The 23,394-nt window shown below is 39.8% G+C and overlaps 1 protein-coding gene across 1 annotated transcript in view; it reads right to left on the bottom strand.

The window, feature by feature from the left end:
* The window catches only part of csmd3a (CUB and Sushi multiple domains 3a), a 235,509-nt gene that overhangs the window by 107,792 nt on the left and 104,323 nt on the right, over positions 1-23,394 (bottom strand). The window contains exons 25-31 of the mRNA XM_060861354.1: positions 21,847-21,973; positions 21,084-21,286; positions 20,044-20,235; positions 18,853-18,991; positions 16,915-17,102; positions 10,943-11,137; positions 4,130-4,246 (exon numbers count right to left, since the gene is read on the bottom strand). Coding sequence (XP_060717337.1) covers positions 4,130-4,246; positions 10,943-11,137; positions 16,915-17,102; positions 18,853-18,991; positions 20,044-20,235; positions 21,084-21,286; positions 21,847-21,973 — 1,161 coding nt within the window. The remainder of the gene's footprint in view (positions 1-4,129; positions 4,247-10,942; positions 11,138-16,914; positions 17,103-18,852; positions 18,992-20,043; positions 20,236-21,083; positions 21,287-21,846; positions 21,974-23,394) is intronic.

Genomic DNA, 23,394 nt, shown 5'->3' with positions numbered 1-23,394 from the left:
AAAAAGTTATTTTTTCTAAACAGAGATGTTTGTATCTTCAGAGTTTTTTCCTCACACGTGTTGTTCATCTAAATAGCAGCTCAGATTTCTCTTCAACATTAAAATTCAGTGTAAGATCATCAACAGAGGGACAAAAACAAACCTACATAATATACTGTAATATAATATAATATAATATAATATAATATAATATAATATAATATAATATAATATAATATAATATAATATAATATAATATAACTTCTCAGGAAATTAGCATTATTCTCTTTTTCACAGGATAAAGAGGATTTAAAGAAAAACATGTATGAAACATTTCACTGATGAAATGTGTGTTGCGTTTATTCCGAAGGGAAATGTTTTCTTAAGCAATCAGTCACCTTAACAGCTTTTAATCCTGAGGAAATCACTTGGGCAATGAGCAATTAAGTGCGCAATTAAATGATAAACTCGGCTGAAGCAACCGCGTGATGGCTTTCGAGAGCGACTCTGAGGAAATGACATCCAGAGTGGATCTAATAAACAACCTGAACATGTTAGTCACGTGGATCTAATAAACAACCTGAACACGTTAGTCACGTGGATCTAATAAACAACCTGAACATGTTAGTCACGTGGATCTAATAAACAACCTGAACACGTTAGTCACGTGGATCTAATAAACAACCTGAACACGTTAGTCACGTGGATCTAATAAACAACCTGAACACGTTAGTCGCGTGTATCTAATAAACAACCTGAACATGTTAGTCACGTGGATCTAATAAACAACCTGAACACGTTAGTCGCGTGGATCTACAGTAATAAACAACCTGAACGCGTTAGTCACGTGGATCTAATAAACAACTGGAACACATTACTATTGTTGATCTAATAAACAACCTGAACACGCTAGTCACCTGGATCTAATAAACAACCTGAACACGTTAGTCACGTGGATCTAATAAACAACCTGATCACGTTAGTCACGTGGATCTAATAAACAATTAGATCCAATCATGCTAGTCCATTATAAACACCAGAGACTGTGATTATAAATGATTATAAACACCAGAGAGAGTGATTATAAATGATTATAAACACCAGAGAGTGTGATTATAAATTATTCTAAACACCAGAGAGTGTGATTATAAATGATTATAAACACCAGAGAGTGTGATTATAAATGATTATAAACACCAGAGAGTGTAATTATAAATGATTATAAACACCAGAGAGTGTGATTATAAATGATTATAAACACCAGAGTGAGATTATAACTGATTATAAACGATTATAAACACCAGTGAGTGTGATTATAAATGATTATAAACACCAGAGAGTGTAATTATAAAAGATTATAAACACCGGAGAGTGTGATTATAAATGATTATAAACACCAGAGTGAGATTATAACTGATTATAAACGATTATAAACACCAGAGAGTGTGATTATAAATGATTCTAAACATTATAGTGTGATTATAAATGATTATAAACACCAGAGAGTGTAATTATAACTTATTATAAACATTAGAGTGTGTGATTATAAATGATTATAAACACAGAGAGTGTGATTATAAATGATTATAAACACCAGAGTGAGATTATAACTGATTCTCATAGATGATGTTTAGAATAAAAGAACTGAACAGTTTTGCTGTGCTTTGGGTTGACGAGAGCTCTAGGAAACGTTCCCGAGGCTGAACAGTACGATCCTTGCTGAGATATAGAGTGTGGGATGGATTAAAGCAGCTTCCAGCTGTGTTAGCGGTGGCACACCTACACTATATACATGTATAATATATGAGAACTCGACGAAGCTTTGAGAAGAAAAATATAAAGAAGTCCATCGATGTGCATTAATAACGTGACCTTCTGCGTGAAGTACTTTTACACTTTCTGGTTCAATGTTTCCTGAATGCTTCTACTACACTGTACATTTTGTTTTGTTTTATATTCTAATTGTCTGAGTTGACATCAGAAATAAACACATTCGCTTTACCAATGAGAGTTTAGGAGGTTGATTGATTTTACTTGTTTTTTGACTCCGGATGTTTTTTTTTCTTTTTTAAATATCACAACTGTCTGAGACGAATCATATATTGCGTAAAGATTTCAATAAACACACAGAGATCGATTTTACTGTCAAGAGCTAAAAGGACACCGGTGTTGATCTGCTCTTTTGTTTACTTTCCAGTCTCGATTTATAACTAGAGACTTTTCTAAAACCAGTCACCTTTTCTCAAACAGCAGCTAAGGTGCTAACTGAAGAAGAAAGTTAGCCTAATCGATGATTAAACAGAACTTTATATCACTTACAGTGTTTACAGTTTTGTTTAAGTTTGAGATGTCAGTTATGCTCTTTCCTGTGATTGGCAGATAGTTACCACGACCCAAAAAACACCCAGATGTGCTGTTTTGCCCACGTTCCGTTCACTACAGTGACGCTGAGCATATTAAAATTTTACGCGTGTAATTTTGGTCATTTATCTCATATTCTGTCTTACTATCTCATTATTTAAGATACTATTTTATTAACTTTGACCATAATTTTTTGTTATCATGTTTTTTTAAAACATAATAAACTACTAGCTATATAATGTTAGTCAAAATAACAAATAAATAAATAAATAAATAAGTAAATAAATAAAAATAATAATAGCATCAGCAACACATTATTTCAACTTTCATTTACATTTTTTGGTCATCTCATTAGTATCTCATGTATTTTCATGTTCTATTTCTATCTCAGTTTTATAACAGATAGATTTTTATGTATTTCGTAAACAAATGAAATAATATTTTGATCGACTATTTTTTATTTTAACTTTGACCATAATTTTTTGTGTATTTATTATTTTATTTTTTTTATTTTCTTAAAAAGAATAAAATACTAATTAACTACTACTACTACTAATAATAATAATAATAGTTATTTTGGTCATTTTTTCTCGTATTTTCTCTTACTATGTCATTTTTTCATGTTCTATATTTTGTCAAACAAATGCATGAATAAACTGTAATTGTAAAATAATAACAACCATCTCAACTTACTAAATAAATAATAACAATCATCTCAATCAACTAAATAATAACAATCATCTCAACTTACTAACATCATTTATCTCATCTTTTGATAGTGAAAACATACATCATATTGTTTTTTTATTACTTTACATATTAAATATAACTACATTTTACATTATATCTTAGTAACTATTACTTTTTTGACAGATTTCATAATGTCTACTAAAAAACTCAACCTCAGAACTCACTAATTCGACATAAGAACTTGGCGTTATCTCATATTTTAGACTTTACAGTTTGTATAACCCTGTTACCAATAATAATCCTAATAATGTATTACTTTGACACACACGTCATTATTTTTACTCGATAGCTTTTATTTATTCTTTTAATTGAATATAAAATATGTATTTAATTCAAATTTAAATGATTACTGTCATTTTATCTCAAGGTCCTTTATCTGAGATACTATCTTGTAATGCATCTTAATCATTTCTTCGTTTGAAATTCCATCTCGATTTAAACATAATAACTTGTTATCTCGTCGTTTCGACTTACCCTTAACCTTTGACCCGTCTCGCATGCTATTTCCCAACCTACAATCCTCAATGTTTTCTTTCACAATTTGCATTTCAGGGCTTCTGTAATAAGCTGTAACAATTTCCTATCAAATTCGTAGCAGTCTAAAAGCTTTTCTGTTTGTTTTAGCTTCTGTATTCTTTTTTTAGCATGAACTTAAACACAAAAAGGAGCAGAGAAGCCGCATGAAAAGAACATTACGTTTAAGGATTGATCCATTACACGATTCCTGATCTGAACAACCCACTGGTTCTGACTCACTGCTACCTTTTGCTTTCTTTTTTTGGCATCATCAAACAAACAGAAAGCAAACAAACGGCTGCCGAAGTTTTTCAATTATGTGTTTGCTCTTTGTTTTTTTTTTTTATTGAACTTCGCAAAGACGCTTGACTCGGTCCCTGTAAATGTGAGTCCTTAGAGTGTGAAATAAAAAGATTATTACGCTGTCTGCTCGCTGGAGTGATGGAGGTTTGAGTGTCTGCTACGTTTTTGCTTATTCGCTTATTACACGGCGATGAAACGATAACACGGCAAAGACTCTTACCGAACTCGCCTGGCACAGAGATCTCGTAGAGGCATGTCTGGCCCTTGGTGTAGTTCCGAGGGTAGTTGGGTGACAGCACGGTGCCCTCTGACCCTGTTGACCTGCTTCCACACGGAGCTGTGAGAGGAAAATTTTATAAAACAAAACAATATTTTATAATCAAATCTTAACATGTAGTATTATCACAAGCGTATATATATATATATATATATATATATATATATATATATATATATATATATATATATATATATATATATATATATATACATTAATAAATCAAAACCAATGTATATATTAGGTCATTTTATACACTGATTACTTGATATCCTGTAAAACAAGTGATAATTAACATATCTAGGAAATGGAAACCACCAAATTGGAAACCAATGGGAAGTCGTGACGTGACGTGACGTGACATGACGTGACGTGACATGCAGCTAAGTACGGTGACCCATACTCAGAATTCGTTCTCTGCATTTAACCCATCCAAAGTGCACACACACACACACCATGAACACACACCCGGAGCAGTGGACAGCCATTTATGCTACGCTGCGGCCCCCTGGGGAGCAGTTGGGGGGGTTCGGTGCCTTTCTCAATGGCACCTCAGTCGTGGTATTGCTGGCCCGAAACTCGAACCCACAACCTTAGGGTTAGGAGTCAAACACTCTAACCATTAGACCACGACTTCCCCAAGTCAGTTCATTTCCTCTTACAGAACATTTTAAAGTTGTGTTTTTCTTCCTCTTATACAGAAATTTGACCAATCAGATTTAAGAATTTAGTAGGTATAAATTTTAAATATTTATAGTAAATATACCCAAATAACATATCGTTATTACAATATATTTTCATTTGAGTAAAATATATAAAAAGTAGAAATAAACACCAATAGAAAAACATGCTGTATAACACAGAGGATAGTATAAACTGTTACTCAGTGACAGATGTCTAGCGGAAGTTCAAACTTCAGCTATGTTTTACACAAGACATAAATAAATGAGACACAGCTCTGTGACAGCTCCTAAAAGCCAGCGTGGTCATTAATCACTGGAGGCCACACGGTCCAGCTCGACTTGTTTGTGAGAGGAACTGAATTATGGCAGGCCTTGTTAACAGCGTACAGTCGTATATCAGCTGTCTATCTGCAACCGCCGACTACAGACACGTTGTTGTGATTATATCAGACAGACGGCTCGAAGATAACCGCTAAAACACCGTTAATACCGCATTCGTTACATGTTTTGATGCAGTCGATTAGCAAACGAAGGATCAGGACTGGATGCTGTAACAGAAAGTTGACTAACAAAAGGTCAAACCTGGTTTTAGCAAGAACACAGTATTTGAGTTTCAGATTGCTAATTTTACTGAACACTCTCACTCTCACTCACTCATCTTCTACCGCTTACCCGAACTACCTCGGGTCACGGGGAGCCTGTGCCTATCTCAGGCATCATCGGGCATCAAGGCAGGATACACCCTGGACGGAGTGCCAACCCATCGCAGGGCACACACACACTCTCATTCACTCACACACTACGGACAATTTTCCAGAAATGCCAATCAACCTACCCTGCATGTCTTTGGACCGGGGGAAGTGCCTCACTTAATCACACGAGCAAAGCCAAGTGATGGGAGTTAAAGCTGAAGCTGTTTATCACAGGGTAGGAGTGTGAGAATGTAATAAATCATCACTAATATGTGGTGCTCTCCAAAACCCTGATGAGGCTCTATCATATTCAAGGAAGGCCAGAAGAAGCCTGATTGCAAAAAGGACATTATGCCAATGTTGTCCTAATTAACACGGGATTGTGTCATGATGTAAAAACTGTTGTGTCAAAGTGTTTGTGAGGATTCTGCTGTGTACTGTATATAATCCAGCAGGTTGTTGTGAAATATCCATCACTGGCGGTTCAACGAATAGCAAGAAATCGTGAGAAAACCAATACGACCGATATGCTGTTTTTTTCAATGCCGCTAACACAATAACCAGATATTACATATTTGGTAAGAGCTGTAGAATCTATTAAAACAATATAAAGCAAGCCGCAGGACTGAACATTACTGTAACATTGCAGGAGGAAAAAATACATTAAGGTTGATATTGTAATAGGTTGAGTAAATGCTTGCATTTAATAACGTAAATCAATCTATCTATCTATCTATCTATCTATCTATCTATCTATCTATCTATCTATCTATCTAAGGGGACATTTACAAAATCCATGGACATTTCTCTGGCATGTTTGCTCTTTTACAATCTTCTTACCAGGTTGGAGACAAAGAACATATTGACTGGGGGGGGGGGGGAGTGAACGAGAGTGTGTGTGTGCCCTGTGATGGGTTGGCACTCCGTCCAGGGTGTATCCTGCCTTGATGCCTGATGACGCCTGAGATAGGCACAGGCTCCCCGTGACCCGAGGTAGTTCGGATAAGCGGTAGAAGATGAGTGAATGAGTGAGTGAAATTCTTTTTTTTTTTACATATCCCAACTTTGGAGGTTGGGGTCAGAGCGAGTGAGGGCCTCGCTCAAGGGCCCAACAGGGGCAGCTTTACAGTGACTCTGATCCACACCCCAGAGTCTTAGTCACTTGAGCTAACTGCTAACTACCACAAACTGAAAGCATTAACGGTCTTTAACAGTGAGAAGTAGCTATGATGTGCAGAAAAGATTCAGATATCACGACCAGGTTAGTTAATAATTAAGCAACCAGATAAAAGACTTCATGTTCTTTCTAATAAAAGACAACAACCGCCGCCCATTAGCAAAAATAACTCCTTTATCAAACAAATTGAGATCTCTCCATAGAGATACTGTATACTCGCACGGTCATTGCTATGTTTGATTGCTATGATTTATTCCATCCTCCAAACCAGCCTCACCGTCTCCACCATAGTAAACACTTTCTTTCATTTTACTTTCCGGTAAATTCATTCATTCATTCATTCATTTTCTACCGCTTATCCGAACTACCTTGGGTCACGGGGAGCCTGTGCCTATCTCAGGCGTCATCGGGCATCAAGGCAGGATACACCCTGGACGGAGTGCCAACCCATCGCAGGGCACACACACACACTCTCATTCACTCACACAATCACACACTATGGACAATTTTCCAGAGATGCCAATCAACCTACCATGCATGTCTTTGGACCGGGGGAGGAAACCGGAGGAAACCCCCAAGGCACGGGGAGAACATGCAAACTCCACACACACAAGGTGGAGGCGGGAATCGAACCCCCAACCCTGGAGGTGTGAGGCGAATGTGCTAACCACTAAGCCACTGTGACCCCCCTTTTCCGGTAAATATTTCTTTACATTTTTTCTTAAAACAAGCAGAAACACGGACGTACGGATGGACGGAGCTTCTTACGCTTGTATATCGTCCCTTCCCTGTACTGCAGTGCTTCAGGCCAGTAAGTTAAAAAAAACAAACAAAAAAAAAAAAACAGCTGTATGAGTAATAAGACGAAGAGCCGAATCTGGAGGCGCTTCACACCCTCTGGGTTCGTTCAACAAGAGGTGGGAGAATGTAAACAGAGCGTGTTTGTCCTTCGTGGTTATACAGAACACTGCGCAGATGTTACAGGCTCTCACCTGGGACCGGCACATACACACGACTACATTCATTATTAATCAGGCCTCTAGTGTTGAGAGGATTGGATTCTGTAATGAAATATGTGCAGTGACTGCAAGGGGGTCTGTTCTTTTTTAAAAAATGACGTTCGTATAATAATAAACGGTGTGAGGTGAATGACTGCAATGTAAATACTGAGATACACACAGGAACGTAACACAGAACAGATTGGGGTTATGGACGTACACAAAAATACCCACTTAAGATCAAAAGATACAGCGATACACAGGGAAAGCTACACGTGTTCAGGAGCTTCGGTCGTTTTTCCGACTTTGGCCTTCAGGAAAATCACGACTTGAGTGGAATCAGTAAGCAGTAATCGGTTTTACAGATTTTAACGGTATTTTATCAGCTTTTCTGAAGCACCGTCACTTCCAAAATAAAGATAAAATGAATTTTACCCATTATTCTATCTCTCTAATTATGTCGCTTTGTAGAAGCCAACATTCTGTTTTCCTATTTAATCTTAGACAAAAATTTATAAAGTTTAATGCGGCCTAGAGCTTTCGAGCCACATGCACCAAATTATGTTGTAGATGCTGGTCTGAAGTTTGTTGCTATTACTTTTCTAAGCGATCCAAGTACCGGTACTTCCAGTACTGGGTCTCAAATTGGCCTTTTTTCCCATAGACTCCCATTATAAACTTTGGAGGTTTATAACTCGGCAAGCTTTCGAACTGTCTACACTAAACTCGGTCAGCTCCTTTAGGGTGATACTCTGAACAAACTTTTTAAATTGGCCTTTGGTTGTGCCGCAGCCCCGCCCCCAAAATATGCAAAATCAAAAAACTTTTTACAACATGGACATGTGACATATCAAAACACTCAGAACAATGAGGAGAACTTCCTCACGTGTATTCTGATGACGTCACATGCTCGTCTCCACTTGCCTCCAAATGTTTTGGCACCCTATCTTTCTGTCCACATGCCTCCAAAAATAACACTGTCCCTTATGTCCACTCGCCTCCAAAAAGCACCGGCCTTTGTGAATACTTGCCTCGTCAAAGCCAACATCAAAGTTTGTCACGACGAACTTTACAAATCTAGTTTAATTTGTGTTTGTCTCATACCTGGATGACAAGTCAAAAAATATTAGTACTAATAAAGCTGATTATTTAATCCTGATTAACATAAGGATTATGTTATAGTTCAGCTGGACGTGTCCGGATCCAGCCCGGACTTTGGCCACGTGCTTTTGTTTATGTTCGGTGTTCACGTGTTTGCCCCGCCCTTGTCTCTTCCTCCCCGTCCTTGTCTCTTCCTCCCTGCCCTCGTCTCTTCCTCCCTGCCCTCGTCTCTTCCTCCCGGTCCTCGTCTCTTCCTCCCGGTCCTCGTCTCTTCCTCCCGGTCCTCGTCTCTTCCTCCCGGTCCTCGTCTCTTCCTCCCCGCCCTCGTCTCTTCCTCCCCGCCCTCGTCTCTTCCTCCCCGCCTCTGCACACCTGTTCCTCATGTGTCTAATTGTCATGTCTATTTAGCCGTGCCTTTAATCCTCTGACGTTGTCGTCTTATGTCGTCTGTCGTCATGTCATGTCTGGTTTAGTTTTCGTCCTTGTCCGTGTTTCATGTTTTTTAGTTAATAAATCCTGTTTATTTTTACACTATCCTGCATTCGGGTCCATTTTATTCCCGCATCGCTGACAGGACGGGTGTCTTGTAGAAAACATGCAATAACTGATGTTTATTAGCTGTTGATTCATGATGGAATATTAAAAGAACTCTGACTCGGTCGTGTGCCATCATACATGCACGCTTTAGATTTTGTGGGTTCATAATTTGTCTTGGTCAGAAAGGACAATACCTGCAATACACCGCTGAAGAGCCTCTTTGTATTAAACCGGTGTGTTAAGGTTGTGGAATATATCGGTACAGGTCGAGAAAATGAATCCGAGTATCCCTTCAGAGACTGATGAAAATAGTGAATGGTGGAGATGCGCTGGTGCCATGCCGAGTTTCATATTTTTTCCTCCCTCTAAAAAACCCATTTAAAGCCCTGATGGGCTTGTTAGTGAGCTGGCGAGTTGAATCAGGTGTGTTGAAGCAGGGAAAATACTAATGGGCACGAGGTGGGGGGTCTGCAGTGTTGGAATTGTAAGTCGTTATGATTTGCTATGACAAATTCCACTGTATACATAATTTCATCAATAACACACTGAGATTTTTAAAGATTTTAAAAGCAGCAGGACTTCTGGAAGGAATTCTGCTTCCCTTCTGATGGGAAGTTGGTAATAGCATTTAACCTCTTGAAAAATGACCTCTGTGAAAATTAGTCGACCTTGCAGGAAATCCTGGAACATATGGTACCTAGAAAGGGTCGAATTTTAGAGAAAAGTCTGACGCACTGATACATGCTATGTTTACGAAAAGTAGATATGCTAAAAAATACCGCACGATGATAAACGTATTAGATGTCGGATCAAAAATATTAGAGTAGAACTGAGTTGAGTTCCTGAAAGTGATTTTGTATGTAAACCTTTAACTCTGTTTGGATCATTCAACTAAATGCTCGGTCTTGAGATACTGCATCAGTGAGAGTCTTGAATGGATGAAAGAGTGAAACAATGAATGAATGAATGTGTGGAAGAATGGATTGATGGATGGATAGATGGATGGATGAACAACTCAACAAGTGTTAGAGGCATAAATTCCATAAAAAATAAACCTAGACCTAAAAAAACTAGAGTACTAATTTGTGATGGTATAAATTTCTGTGCATTGAGAGTCATTAACAAAGAAAAGTATTTTTCATTCATTCATTTTCTAACGCTTATCCGAACTACCTCGGGTCATGGGGAGCCTGTGCCTATCCCAACCCATCACAGGGCACACACACACACTCTCATTCACTCACGCAATCACACACTACGGACAATTTTCCAGAGATGCCAATCAACCTACCATGCATGTCTTTGGACCGGGGGAGGAAACCGGAGTACCCGGAGGAAAACCCCGAGGCACGGGGAGAACATGCAAACTCCACCCTGGAGGTGTGAGGCGAACGTGCTAACCACTAAGCCACCGTGCCCCCCCAAAGAATAGTATTTTTCTATTCTGTTAATCATGCCCCAAGTATAAAGCAAATTGAAGGCAGATTGATTTTATTTCATATTTTTAGAAAAGAGCACCATTTCACAATTAAGTGTAGGTGGATGTTTGAGGGAAACTTCATCATTACCTTGACAGCTGGGCAGGGCTCTGTTCCACTCAGGTCGGTTGGTGTTGCCCATCACGCAGGTGAGAGTGGAGTAGCCTTGTAGTTGGTAACCTGGCTCACAGTGGAAGGTCAAACTGGAGCCCAGTTTATAGTCACTGCCCAGTCGAGTCCCATTCATCACAGTGCCTGGGTCAAAACATGCTTCCCTCAGCTTAGCTAGTGGGTAGAAAGCAAAGAAGGAAAAGAAATTTTTAGCTTGTAATATCTTTGACAACTTTCCTCTGCTGGAAAAATCAAAGTTGCTGACCCTGGTGACTCCCACAATGGTTAAATATTTATTTATTATTAGCACTTAATCATCTACAAACTGTATCACAGAGCTGTAACACCAACAAAAAGGAACAGTGAGATATAGACCACATAAAGAGGCGATCAAAACCCAAGCAAATACATGTGGCCTGGGGGTGGAGCCAGGACCGAGTGCCTGTGGCTGGAGGGTAATGAGTGCTGCAATCAATCTCAGCCAGCCGCTCGTTAGAGAAAGAATAAAGGAGCTGCTCGCCAGAAGAGAGAAGAAAGAAAACGCTAGAGAATCTGTGTTTGCATGCAACAGTGCAGTAATTGCCTTTTCTCTCCATGTCCCAAAAGATTCCCTCGATGAAATTTACACTCCGAGTCATCGACGCAAACCCGCAGCACCACTAGATTCGCACAGGAGCTAGGTCTGGTTTTATACAAAATATAAACATACAGGAAGGTGGGATATCCAAAAGGGAGGTTGTGGAGTGTGTAGTGGAGACACATAGCAAAACAGTGCGAGAGTAAACAAATTCAGCTTGTAAAAGCGTTTTATTTCTGTAATTCGTAACATACTGGATAGGAAGTTAGTTAGTAAACACTCTCACACTCACTCACTCATTTTCTACTGCTTATCCGAACTACCTCGGGTCACGGGGAGCCTGTGCCTATCTCAGGCGTCATCGGACATCAAGGCAGGATACACCCTGGACGGAGTGCCAACCCATCGCAGGGCACACACACACACACACTCATTTCCTCATGCAATCACACACTACAGACAATTTTCCAGAGATGCCAATCAACCTACCATGCATGTCTTTGGACCGGGGGAGGAAACTGGAGTACCCTGAGGAAACCCCCGAGGCACGGGGAGAACATGCAAACTCCACACACACAAGGCGGAGGCGAGAATCGAACCCCCAACCCTGGAGGTGTGAGGCGAATGTGCTAACCACTAAGCCACCGTGCCCCGAGTTAGTAAACAGAATTTAGAAAAATCCATTACACTCCTTAATATAGTGATTGTAACGGACGTTCATATTTCTGGTGAAATATACATTCTAAAGATGCAAAAGGTGTAATCTGGAGGGCAACAAGGAAATTAACAAGAAAAGTTTAACCTATAAAGTAGAAGGTACGTGATTAGACGCAGCCTACTGTACACACACATCCAAACCAGGTACAGGAAGTCTGATCTAGTATCTAGTGATATTAAAATGCACCAGACAGCAGGTATTTGTTCCAGCATCATAAACAGTAGGCTATCCTTATTTGCCCACTTTCCAGAGCTAAAGAGCAACGGGTAAATCTTCCATGACAAAAATTAAAATCAAAATGCATCTCATAGTTTCTTAACCGGTTGTCGGGTTTAGAGTCCCACAGCATAACCTTGGAAAAACAAATATGAAATATGAAGGGAACGGAATTCGGTACCCACCAAAGCTGATGGATGCACAGCAAAGATCTAATGCTCACACAAAGCCACTCCATGACCAGCATGTGATTGATCTGTAGGTTGGTGGTCAGCCAACCAACCATTAAACAAAAGTCATTTTTACATTAACATTTAAGGGTTGATCAACAAAACAAATCATATCCTCCATATACCTCCTTTGATTCCATGCAATTCTTATATCAAGGAAAAAGTTGATGAAAGTTGACCTTCCAAGCAACTCCTAGGCCCCTGACCAGAAATACAGTACAGCTGAATAAGAACCTCTGAAAAATGTAAGTGAGGCTCTCAGCAGGCTGTCAAAGGCTGAAATGTGTCTCACATAATAAAAGTATATCTTGCAAAAATGCAAGGTCTTCTGTAACAGGCCTTCACTCTGTGAAAGGAAAGGAGCAGGTTGTGAAAGGCTGCAGCCAAAAAATATGGCAGACATGAAGTACTTTTTACAGCTCTTGAATTATTATGGACATTTCATGCCAAACTAAGTCCTGGCTTTATGCCCTGGTGAAGAAACATTCAGTATGGCAATAGAGCCAGAAACATTTGAAAGCCTTATCTTGAGAAAAAAGAAGCTCTTTCAATCACAGGTACTTGTCCACTGTGATGGTGATATTACTTGACGTCTGCTCTTACGGTGTTGGCACACAAAGTGCCAGTTGGTAGAACTGAAAAGTCAGCTGTGCCTCTTGCTCTCTGAAGAACACTTGCATTTTGGAAAACGAGGCTGGTTTCGCTGGAAGAAATGTTCCTTTTCGCTACAAACTCAAATTGTTCACTTTTGGAAACCTAAAAATCAAAATAACCCTGTTTTATTATGGGATATGTGCCAACCTGAAGGTCATTCACATGCTGGTCATGAAGAGCTTTTTGTTGACTGTCTGTTGAAGCGAAGTAGGTCCAGATTTTTTCACAGATTGCAACCCATATGAAGCGGCAATAGTCGCATGATTTGTCAATATGTACTTGAACAAGAAATGTTGTAGCTTGAACTCTGTCGCATGTTGTTGGCGCGTTTTGTATTTTCAATCATGCTGTTAGAAGTGTTTCCCAGAAGCTTGAAACAAAGCTCAGTTCTCCAAAAAGGTGGTGATTTTCTTTATCTCGTCGCTGTCAGGCGGAATCCTCATATCTCCAAAACCGTTATTTTTCAGGAAATGAAAAAAACGCCGTACCTTATCTGCAGTGCACAGGGTTTAGTCCGCGTTGCATTGGATTGTCTTGCGCTAAATTCCTGTCCTCAGACGAGCACCAGAACTAGCGGGGGTCAAGATTTTTTTTTCTTTGAGCCCAGTGTTTTGAAGACATTTACCTCAGAAGACGTGTTGATTCGTTGCGACTCTTCTTGAGGAGAAATATGCCGTGAAGCTCTCCCACGGAGTGAGGAAGAGGTGGACAGTTGAAGTGTCCAATGGAGTTATGAGATTTGTGCTCAAGCTATTTTCAAGACTTTAGATTGGTTAATAACTTGTAAAAATAACAGACCCACGTGGGGACTGACCAATAGCATCGATATGTGAAAAAAATATGAAATTGACCAAATTTGGACATACGAGGTTTCCGCCCGACAGCGACGATCTGCATGTGAGACAAATAACCAGGGCAACCAAGAGATGAATGGTATTGCAGGATATTTAGGATAGTGATTGAGGACTAATTGAGAAACACTGCACTACTTTTCTAAAGAGAATTTGGTTAAAGGGACCAGAATTGGGTGTAATTTTGTCAGAGAATATTTAGTCTAAGATCTGGGAAAAAAAAAGCTTCATAAATGTATTGTATGTCAGCAGGGGATTGGGTTCAAGGTACTTGTTTTTGAAGGGTTGGATAAAAGTAAGGAACTCAGAGGAGGTCCACATGGACCACATGGAACATAAGAAACTCTACACAGACTCAAGATAAAACTAGAGTGGCTGAACGGATCAAACCGTTCGAAGTAGACGCTTTTCTGTGCAATGTCCAATGTCCTTATATAAAGTGGACATGCACTTGACCAGAAAAGATTTCCAAACTTGTTCAAGTACAAAAAATATTGCTCGGAGTCTAACAGTCTCGACTTACATCAGAGATCGGAACGCCACAAAAGCCCTCCATGACCAGCAAGTGACTGATGTTCCAGGGTGGACAGTCCATAAGGGTACACAGAAGGTCGTCTTGAAATGTGGAAATCATAATGCATCAACAAGAGACAGCCTTTTAAACAAATGGGTTTTTTCCATGATCCTCAACCTCTCATAAAGGTACTATAAGGTACAGACCCTGCCATGCTGGTTCGACAATAAAGCCATTAATAAGATCAGCACTGCTGAGACCTTAACAAATAACTCCAAACTTTTCTCAAGCAGCAAAGCCTCAGAAAGCTCCAGAGGCACTATTACAGCATGAAGCACAGAACCATAGCAATAGCAAGTAAACAATTGGTAAGGACTTGAACATCACACAAAAGGGGATATTATCTCTTTTAGGTCGTATTGTTTTAGAAAATTACAGAGAACAATTGTCATTCATTCATTCATTCATCTTCTACCGCTTATCTGAACTACCTCGGGTCACGGGGAGCCTGTGCCTATCTCAGGCGTCATCGGGCATCAAGGCAGGATACACCCTGGATGGAGTGCCAACCCATCACAGGGCACACACACACTCTCATTCACTCACACAATCACACACTACAGACAATTTTCCAGAGATGCCAATCAACCTACCATGCATGTCTTTGGACCGGGGCAGGAAACCGGAGTACCAGGAGGAAACCCCTGAGGCACGGGGAGAACATGCAAACTCCACACACACAAGGTGGAGGCGGGGATCGAACCCCAACCCTGGAGGTGTGAGGCGAACGTGCTAACCACTAAGCCACCGTGCCCCCCAAGAACAATTGTGTTTTACATTATTTATGTTTAGACAACTGAGCAGTTGCAGGTTAAGGGCCTTCGGGATTCCCATGCGTCCTGGAAAACCTGGAAATCCTGGAAAATTAATGACCATTGTTCCAGTCCTAGAAATCACATGGAAAAAAAATTTTGTTGTCCTGGAAAATTATTATTTTTAAATGTTCTTGATCATTTAAAGAACAGTTTACAACTGGGCGAAACAATTAACGTTAGTAACAGAAAGCGCTCTGTTCAGGGACGCTGAGTTTTTGTTATGCTGTTTAATCTCGCTGTGACGGATGACGCTGTCTTGTGTTGGAGGTTTCAGGTGCTAGGATTGGTTGCTTGAATGTTTGAATGTTTTCAGCAAATGGTGACGGGTAAGCAGGTTATATTAACCTTGTTAATCTGAATATCACGTGCAAGGGGAATGCACAGCAAACTAAAGCATGCATGACAGCATTGGCCTGAGAAAGGAAAGGGTATTAAATACTGTATGTGCGGTCTTTTTATTTTATAAATGTTGAAATTTCATTCACATGACAAATTGTCTTTAAAAGTATAGTTAAGTAATAGCCATAAAGTGACTTCTGGAGAGAAGAACATATTACTTTAGGCCGTGAATCTGTGAGCCTTGTCTTTTTTGCTAAATTTGAAATGTCCTGGAAAAGTCCTAGAAAATGATCACTGAAAAAGAGTGGGAACCCTGACCTTGCTCAAGGGCTCAGAAAGAGCAGCTTGGTAGGATTTAAAATCATGACCTTCTGACCAGTGGTCCGAAGACTTAACCACTGAGTTACCACTTCCTCTACCACGGCCACTTATAATTAAATGTTTTGCTAAATGAGTTAGGCAGCGTAAGGAGGCAATGAGTCAAATATAGTATAGAATATAGTAGTCAAGGAAAGATAAACTCAATATCATTCTTAAAGTCTTTGCCTTGACATTATTTTCAATTGCCTATGGGACATTTGCATAACTGCCCTGCAATGGGTTGGCACTCCGTCCAGTTGGCACATCCTGCTTTGATGCCCAATGACACCTGAGATTGGCACAGGCTCCCCGTGACCTGAGAGTAGTTCGGATAAGAGTTAGAAGATGAATGAATGAATGAATGAACATTTACATAGCCAAGCCCCCTACCAGCAGGTTTTAGGAGATGCAAATATAACAGAGAACCTGGAGGACACGTGGACCAAGGGAAACACTCTAAGCACCACACTGTAACCTGGGCTCAAGATCAAACTGGAGACCCCATAGCTGAGATATTCAGTGCTACACCTAGGCACTACCCTGTGCACCAACATTGCTGAACGTTTTGTATTTTTCTATTCTAGTTTTATATGTTGTGAACTGCATAACACACTTACCCTTGTACTCCAAATGAAAGCCGGTATAGCTCACTGAACCGTCACTGCGGAAGGCTATGTGCATGATGTTCGAGCTGCTCTCTATCTTCTCCGGCAGCTTGCTGTCTTGAAACGTCCCAATCAGATGGCTGTTGGTGTGCGGTCCATCGTAAATGTACAGGAAGTCGTAATTGGGCTCGATGCTGAAGCTGAAACCGAAAGCAAATATTCAAGCGTATGAGTTTTTCCATAGCCATAATAAACAGATTGGAGTTTTGCAGGTGAAGACTTTTTGAACCAAATTTGTCATAGAGCTAAAGATTGATAAATTGTTGAAGGTGAAACAAACTGTTTACTCTAGTAATAATATTTATTAATAGTCTAGAAACCAAGATAAAAGTGTGTTCGTATGGTTTCCGGCTACCACGAGCCACCAGAACAGCTTCATCCACATCGTGTAGAGTCCACAAGTCTCTGGAATGGATGTATTTATAGAAAATTACCTCAAGCGGTGGTTTAACGATGTCACTGACGAAAATATCACTCTGAAATCTACCACAGGTTTTCGTTCGATATGATTTACATTATTGTCAACAAACCGTTCAGTCAGAACTTCGTGCCTAACTATAGCCTGTACACAGGGGTGGTCTCCTCCTGGAAGGAACCCCTTCTGTTGGGATAAAGGTGATCATTCAAGAAACTTTGCATTGATTTGCAATGATGCTACAGGGCTACAAGTTGCAGTGATGCTACAAGTGTAGACAAACAGGGCAGTAAAAAAAAATCCCCCCGAAGTATTTTTTTCTGAATCTGTACTGTATATATTGCAGGCTCAGGCATATTTGGCATTACCTGAAAGAAAAGAGGATGGCTCCACAAACCTAAGTTGTAATCCACACTAGCACACACTACAGTAGCTGAGTAATTTCGGGTCCTTTGAAGAAGCGACTCTTTTAGTGTGCTTCACGGATGGAAAAATGGCATTAGTGAAAATTGCAGATGAAACTGCCCCAAACGGCAAAAATTATATTCTGTGAAATGGAGATAAAATGCTCCACTTTACCCTCATTTTTAAACCATAGGCAAATTAAGATTAAAAAAAACGATTCTTACTAAAACACATCTTTTAATTAATGAAGACGTACTATAATTTCCTATCTTGTCCCAAAGAACGCAGGAGAAGAATATATTTACAGGGACAGAGTCCTGAATTAACTTAAAGGTGGGGTCTCCGTTGTTTGAGAAATGTTTCAGAAAACCGCGTCGGGCCGCCAAACAAAACAAAGACAAAACTAACGTGTAGCCAATGAGCAGAAAGGGGCGTGTCTTGTCAATATGGGAGGAGAGAGTGTTCAGTGCGCATGTGTGACATTAGCAGAAAGCGGTTTTAAAATTGACATGGAGGATAAAAACAAAGAAAGAAACCGAAGACAGTCTTACGATAAGGTAAGAAGTAGGACGTGTTAATATAGGATCAGCTTTCCAGCGCTGGAGAGAACTGAAGGAGCAGGAAGGCCTGCGATGGGACGCCGAGGCGCTTTTTCCTTCTCGATAGGTGAGTAACGTTGGTTTTGCTTTGTTACACAGAACTAATATATGCCTTTGTCCTTTACATGATTATGCTTGTGTGTCATTTTTGCTTGTTTGTTTATCTGCAATCGTATTGTTCTTCCCTTCAGCTATGATAAAGACACATTACTTTCCATTAGTTGCCTGGGATACGTATGTATGTGTGGGAGGAGCTATCAATAAAGGGGTGGGACTCATTTGGGTTACTGGCGTGTTTGTTTGGGTGATTTCAAATGTCAACATTGGCTTTCAAACAACGGAGACCCCACCTTTAATTAAGTTTTGTGAATTTCTCAAAAAGATTCATGCCGCAGAAAACCGCTATGTCAGTTTAAGTATCTAATTTCTATTGATCGGTCAACTAAACACACATGACTGGAACTTTCTTACCTGATGAATGCGAGTGAGATGACGTAATCAGGGTGCACGGTGATGAACCAATCACAGTCCTTGCTGTGAGGGTAGGGGTGAGGAAAGTTTGGAGAAAGAATGAATCCAGACGAGCCTGTGATGTTTCCTCCGCAAGGAGCTGAAAGACGAGGGATATACAGTATAATGATATGTAATATAATGAATAATGGGAGAAAAGTCTGCTCTAGGAATTCAGGAACGCTAAAATGTATTGTTTCACCTTCTGTATCTTAAATGCTAGTCGGATATGCTCAGTGGACTTAATCAGTGTCAGGCTAATCAAATCGTTTGATATACATAAGTTAATCCGAGACCCTGTGATACTAATGTCAATCTACTTCACATCACCAGTCCTTGATTGCTTTCCTGTAACAACACTCCCAGTTGTATTGTGTTTTCTTGTTTAGCTTCCTGTTTAAGTGTTTCGATTTAATTAAACTAATTAATCGCTGTCATGTACTATGTTGTCAATCGTTGTTCTTATTAGCCAAATGTTAGCACGAATTAACTGATAAAATGTGAACGAACCTCTTTTAACATCACAAGTTCAACGCTTTCTATGAAACCCAAAAGTGGCAAGACGTGTGAAAATCTTTTATTAATAAATGAGGTGTTCGAATCGCATCGCGATCGACTGAATCGCAAAGTATCCTTGAAAGCCAGTAGGGGTTCATTTATTAGCCGTACTTCAATTATTACTTCCTAATTTATTTATTGGAGTAGAATCCAATTTAACACTTTGTTCCAGCATGCAAGAAAGCACATGTCAAATCAAATCAAATCAAAACACTGCCTTGCTAAAAAAAAAAAAAAAGGACAACGCATCCATCCATCACTCTGAATTTGGAAAATAAAATAACTTCAAGCACTTTTTTGACCAATAGCTTTGCAAACTGCGGCTGATTGCAGAATACCAGCGATTTCGCACTCATAGGACATGCCTCATATGCGCTGGCGTCTGAATGCTGACTGAGCACTCGATCAGATATTTCTGTCAAAATGATTTATTATTAACGACGTTTTCTCCCATCTGAAAGGGCGAGATTTGTCTCTGGCTGGAGTTTATAGTTTTCCGCTGTGCCATGGCAGGTGTGAAATGCTTGAAATGAGGTGCAGCCAAAGTTCCCAAAGGGGTTTGAGGTGGAAGCTCTGCAAATTGAAAAATCTCACCGATGCAGGTAGGAGGGCTCGGTTGCCAGTAGTATCGGTTTTCCACCTGAATGCAGGTGATCCGAGACTCGCCCTGCAGTTCGTAGCCTGCGTCACACACAAAGGTCATGGTGTCGCCCGGTTCTTTGCCCTCGCCGCTCCGTGTGCCGTTCATTGGGGTGCCTGGATCCCTGCAGGCCGTCGCTACCGAACCTGACAAATAAAACAAGCAGAATTGATGCTTTGATCATCACTAAAGTGCAACATAACTTCCTTAGCCAAGGCTGTGAATCCGGTTGCGTACAGTATTTCAGGTTCACTAATTTGTTCTTTGATAAGTTTATCCACCCACGTTCAGATGTTTCAGAAGGTCTTCTCAAACCATCGATTGCTCTTCTTGATGTTGTGATATAATTAAGTCTATTTTTTTATCTACCTAAAAAAATTATTTGATTCAAATTATTTTATGGTTCCTAATATGGACAAAAAGCATTTAGGATTTTTTAGGATTTAGTAGAAGCTTGAGCTTATTTATCAAAAAATGATGCCTCTTGAAAAGAGAAGTCTAATCTTCTGACTGATGTCTAACACCCCTGAGTCAACTGCTTAGCATTTTATACCCAGTAAATGTGCAATATTCGAGCCAAGATCTACGGATAGTGAATTCTAGCACTTTCTTACACGTATTCAAGTAAACGGCAGCCGGTTGCTATGACGATCAGCAATGCTAGACCCTAGGAGTGCAATATATCGGATATTTATTTAATTTCCTGTAGATTTTATCAGATACACAGAATGTGGTAAGAGATTTAGAGATTTTTGGTCTGTCCTGACTGAATAAACTGAGCCATTTCTATTTACGTATTGATTTCCCAGCTTTTAGCCGCAGTGTGATTATCCTACTGGCTGATCCACAAAGCACTGAAAATTAATCCAACATCAAAATCTATTATGTTTAGGTAGAGCCGAGCTTGGCATACTGACGTCTGTGTCAGGCTTGAAAACAAATTTATGAATACAAATTCATGAGCATGGATTTCTTTTAAATGCAAGTAGCTTACTGGAAAAGTCGATAGCAAAGCCAGACTTGCTGATATAGAAATCTGTCTCAAACTGAATGGTAACGACGTTGAGGGTGCTGTGGATCCCATCAGGCAATAGCGAACCGCTCACTTCCTTCAGGAGCATCTCGTTCTCAGGACGGCCGTCCCACACCTTCAGGATATCGTGAGACGCTTCCGTGTCAAAGGCTAGGAACTGGAGGCTGTAAAAATCATGAGAATATGTTAATATGTACTTACCTCCAGTGGCAACTTTTTCCACACATTGTCACTTGGCATACAGTATATTAAGCTTCCTAATTCTGCCTGGCATATATGTGGCACAGGATTGACAAAACAGAACAATTGTCATCTTTTTTTCTGTACAAAGACCCAGTCAGACTGGCCCACTAATAGACATCAAGTCTCTGGTCAGCTGGTTCACGCTGGGCATCTAGAGACCATTCAACAGTCTTGATATTCGTCTTGTTATGTGTTACTCTGATGCTCTGAAGCTTTATCACAGAATATAATTAGCAGACATATTTTAACAATTAATTCCCTGTTCCTCCTCTGGGTCACTGCTGATCCCGGCTGCTAAACTATAATTAATTCCACTTTCTGCTTTAGAATTCCTTTTTATTCAGTGGCCTACATCTTTTGATTTCGTAGCACCTACAGTAGATCTATTCCAAAGATCTAAACCTTGGTCAAATATCGGAAGGAATAAAAAATAAGACTTTGATCTTCATAAGGTCTGAATGAAGAGGAAAAGCTGAAGTACCTGACGGTATTGCCCGAGTCCACCTCGATGGTCCACATACAGCGGAGATTGTTGTCATAAGGGAACGGGTATCCCGGGGATAATATTCGCCCCGACGATTCACCTTTGAAACTTCCACCACACTCCGCTAAGATAGATAACAATAAATGGGTTATTACGCTGTCACCTCCTGCCCATACCTTTGATCTATATAATGGCCTGTTCACAAATTCCCAGAAGACAAAGTGGCAGCCAGCGTACTGATATCTCTTCCAAATGAAAAATGTTTCAGTTTAAAGTCGTCATTTCACGCGGTCCTTGATTTTACAAAATTCTTTCATTGTTGGGTTAAAAAAGATGTACTGTATGCTGAAACACGGTGGTGGGAGCATAGTGACAGCTTAACAGGCTGATTCGATAACAGTGCTTTTTTTATTCAAAAAATAATTCAATCAAGAAATATACTGAAATATTGAAGTTTTTTTTTAATTTATTTGAACATTTACAAATTTAACAAGACAATAATTATTAATAAATTGTGTAAAAAAACTAGATATTTCATAGTTAAAAATATAACTTATTTAAGTTAGTTAAATAATATAACAAATAAAATATTTGTATTTTTATTTCATTTTACAGGTAATATATGAGTGAAATCATTACAAAATTTGAATGTTTGTAACATTTACATTTACTATTTTTTTTTTCAATTTATTGACTAAATTATTGACTTCTATTTTAAATTTAATATATACCATTCATTCATTCATTCATTCATTCATTTTCTACCGCTTATCCGGACTACCTCGGTTCACGGGGAGCCTGTGCCTATCTCAGGCGTCATCGGGCATCAAGGCAGGATACACCCTGGACGGAGTGCCAACCCAAGGCAGGGCACACACACACACTCTCATTCACTCGCGCAATCACACACTACGGACAATTTTCCAGAGATGCCAATCAACCTACCATGCATGTCTTTGGACCGGGGGAGGAAACCGGAGTACCCGGAGGAAACCCCCGAGGCACGGGGAGAACATGCAAACTCCACACACACAAGGCGGAGGCGGGAATCGAACCCCGACCCTGGAGGTGTGAGGCGAACGTGTTAACCACTAACCCATTGTGCCCCCCCTAATATATACCTGATTTAATTAATTAATGCTTATTATTCATTCTGAATTAATTTTTACTCTACATGGAACATTTGATATTAATAATGTTCTGATGGAAAATCTGTGTGCTTTTTAATCCTTTAGTTCTGCCAGATTTATGATCACACACCAGCCTCTTCCATGAGGATGTTAATGTGGGCGAACACTCGAGGCATTTATGCATGGGCAGAGCATCACGCTTTAAGTGCACTTCTTTGCTCCTACAGTTAATTCATGCTAAAAAACCTATCTGCTCTTTATACGAGTCCCAACCCACTCTGAAGAAACAGGAGACCAGTGCATTCATCACGGAGGGGAGAAGAAAGCTGCCGTAATCGTACTTATCGCAGCGCTCGTCATAAACACAGATTTCAAAGGCACATATGGAGCATGAGTGCTAACAGCAGCTAAGTTG

This window comes from Tachysurus vachellii, chromosome 25 (assembly GCF_030014155.1).
Source record: "Tachysurus vachellii isolate PV-2020 chromosome 25, HZAU_Pvac_v1, whole genome shotgun sequence".
NCBI classification, from domain to species: domain Eukaryota; kingdom Metazoa; phylum Chordata; class Actinopteri; order Siluriformes; family Bagridae; genus Tachysurus; species Tachysurus vachellii.
Note: the sequence above shows the minus strand (reverse complement) of the source record. Positions and strands in the feature narration are given on the sequence as shown.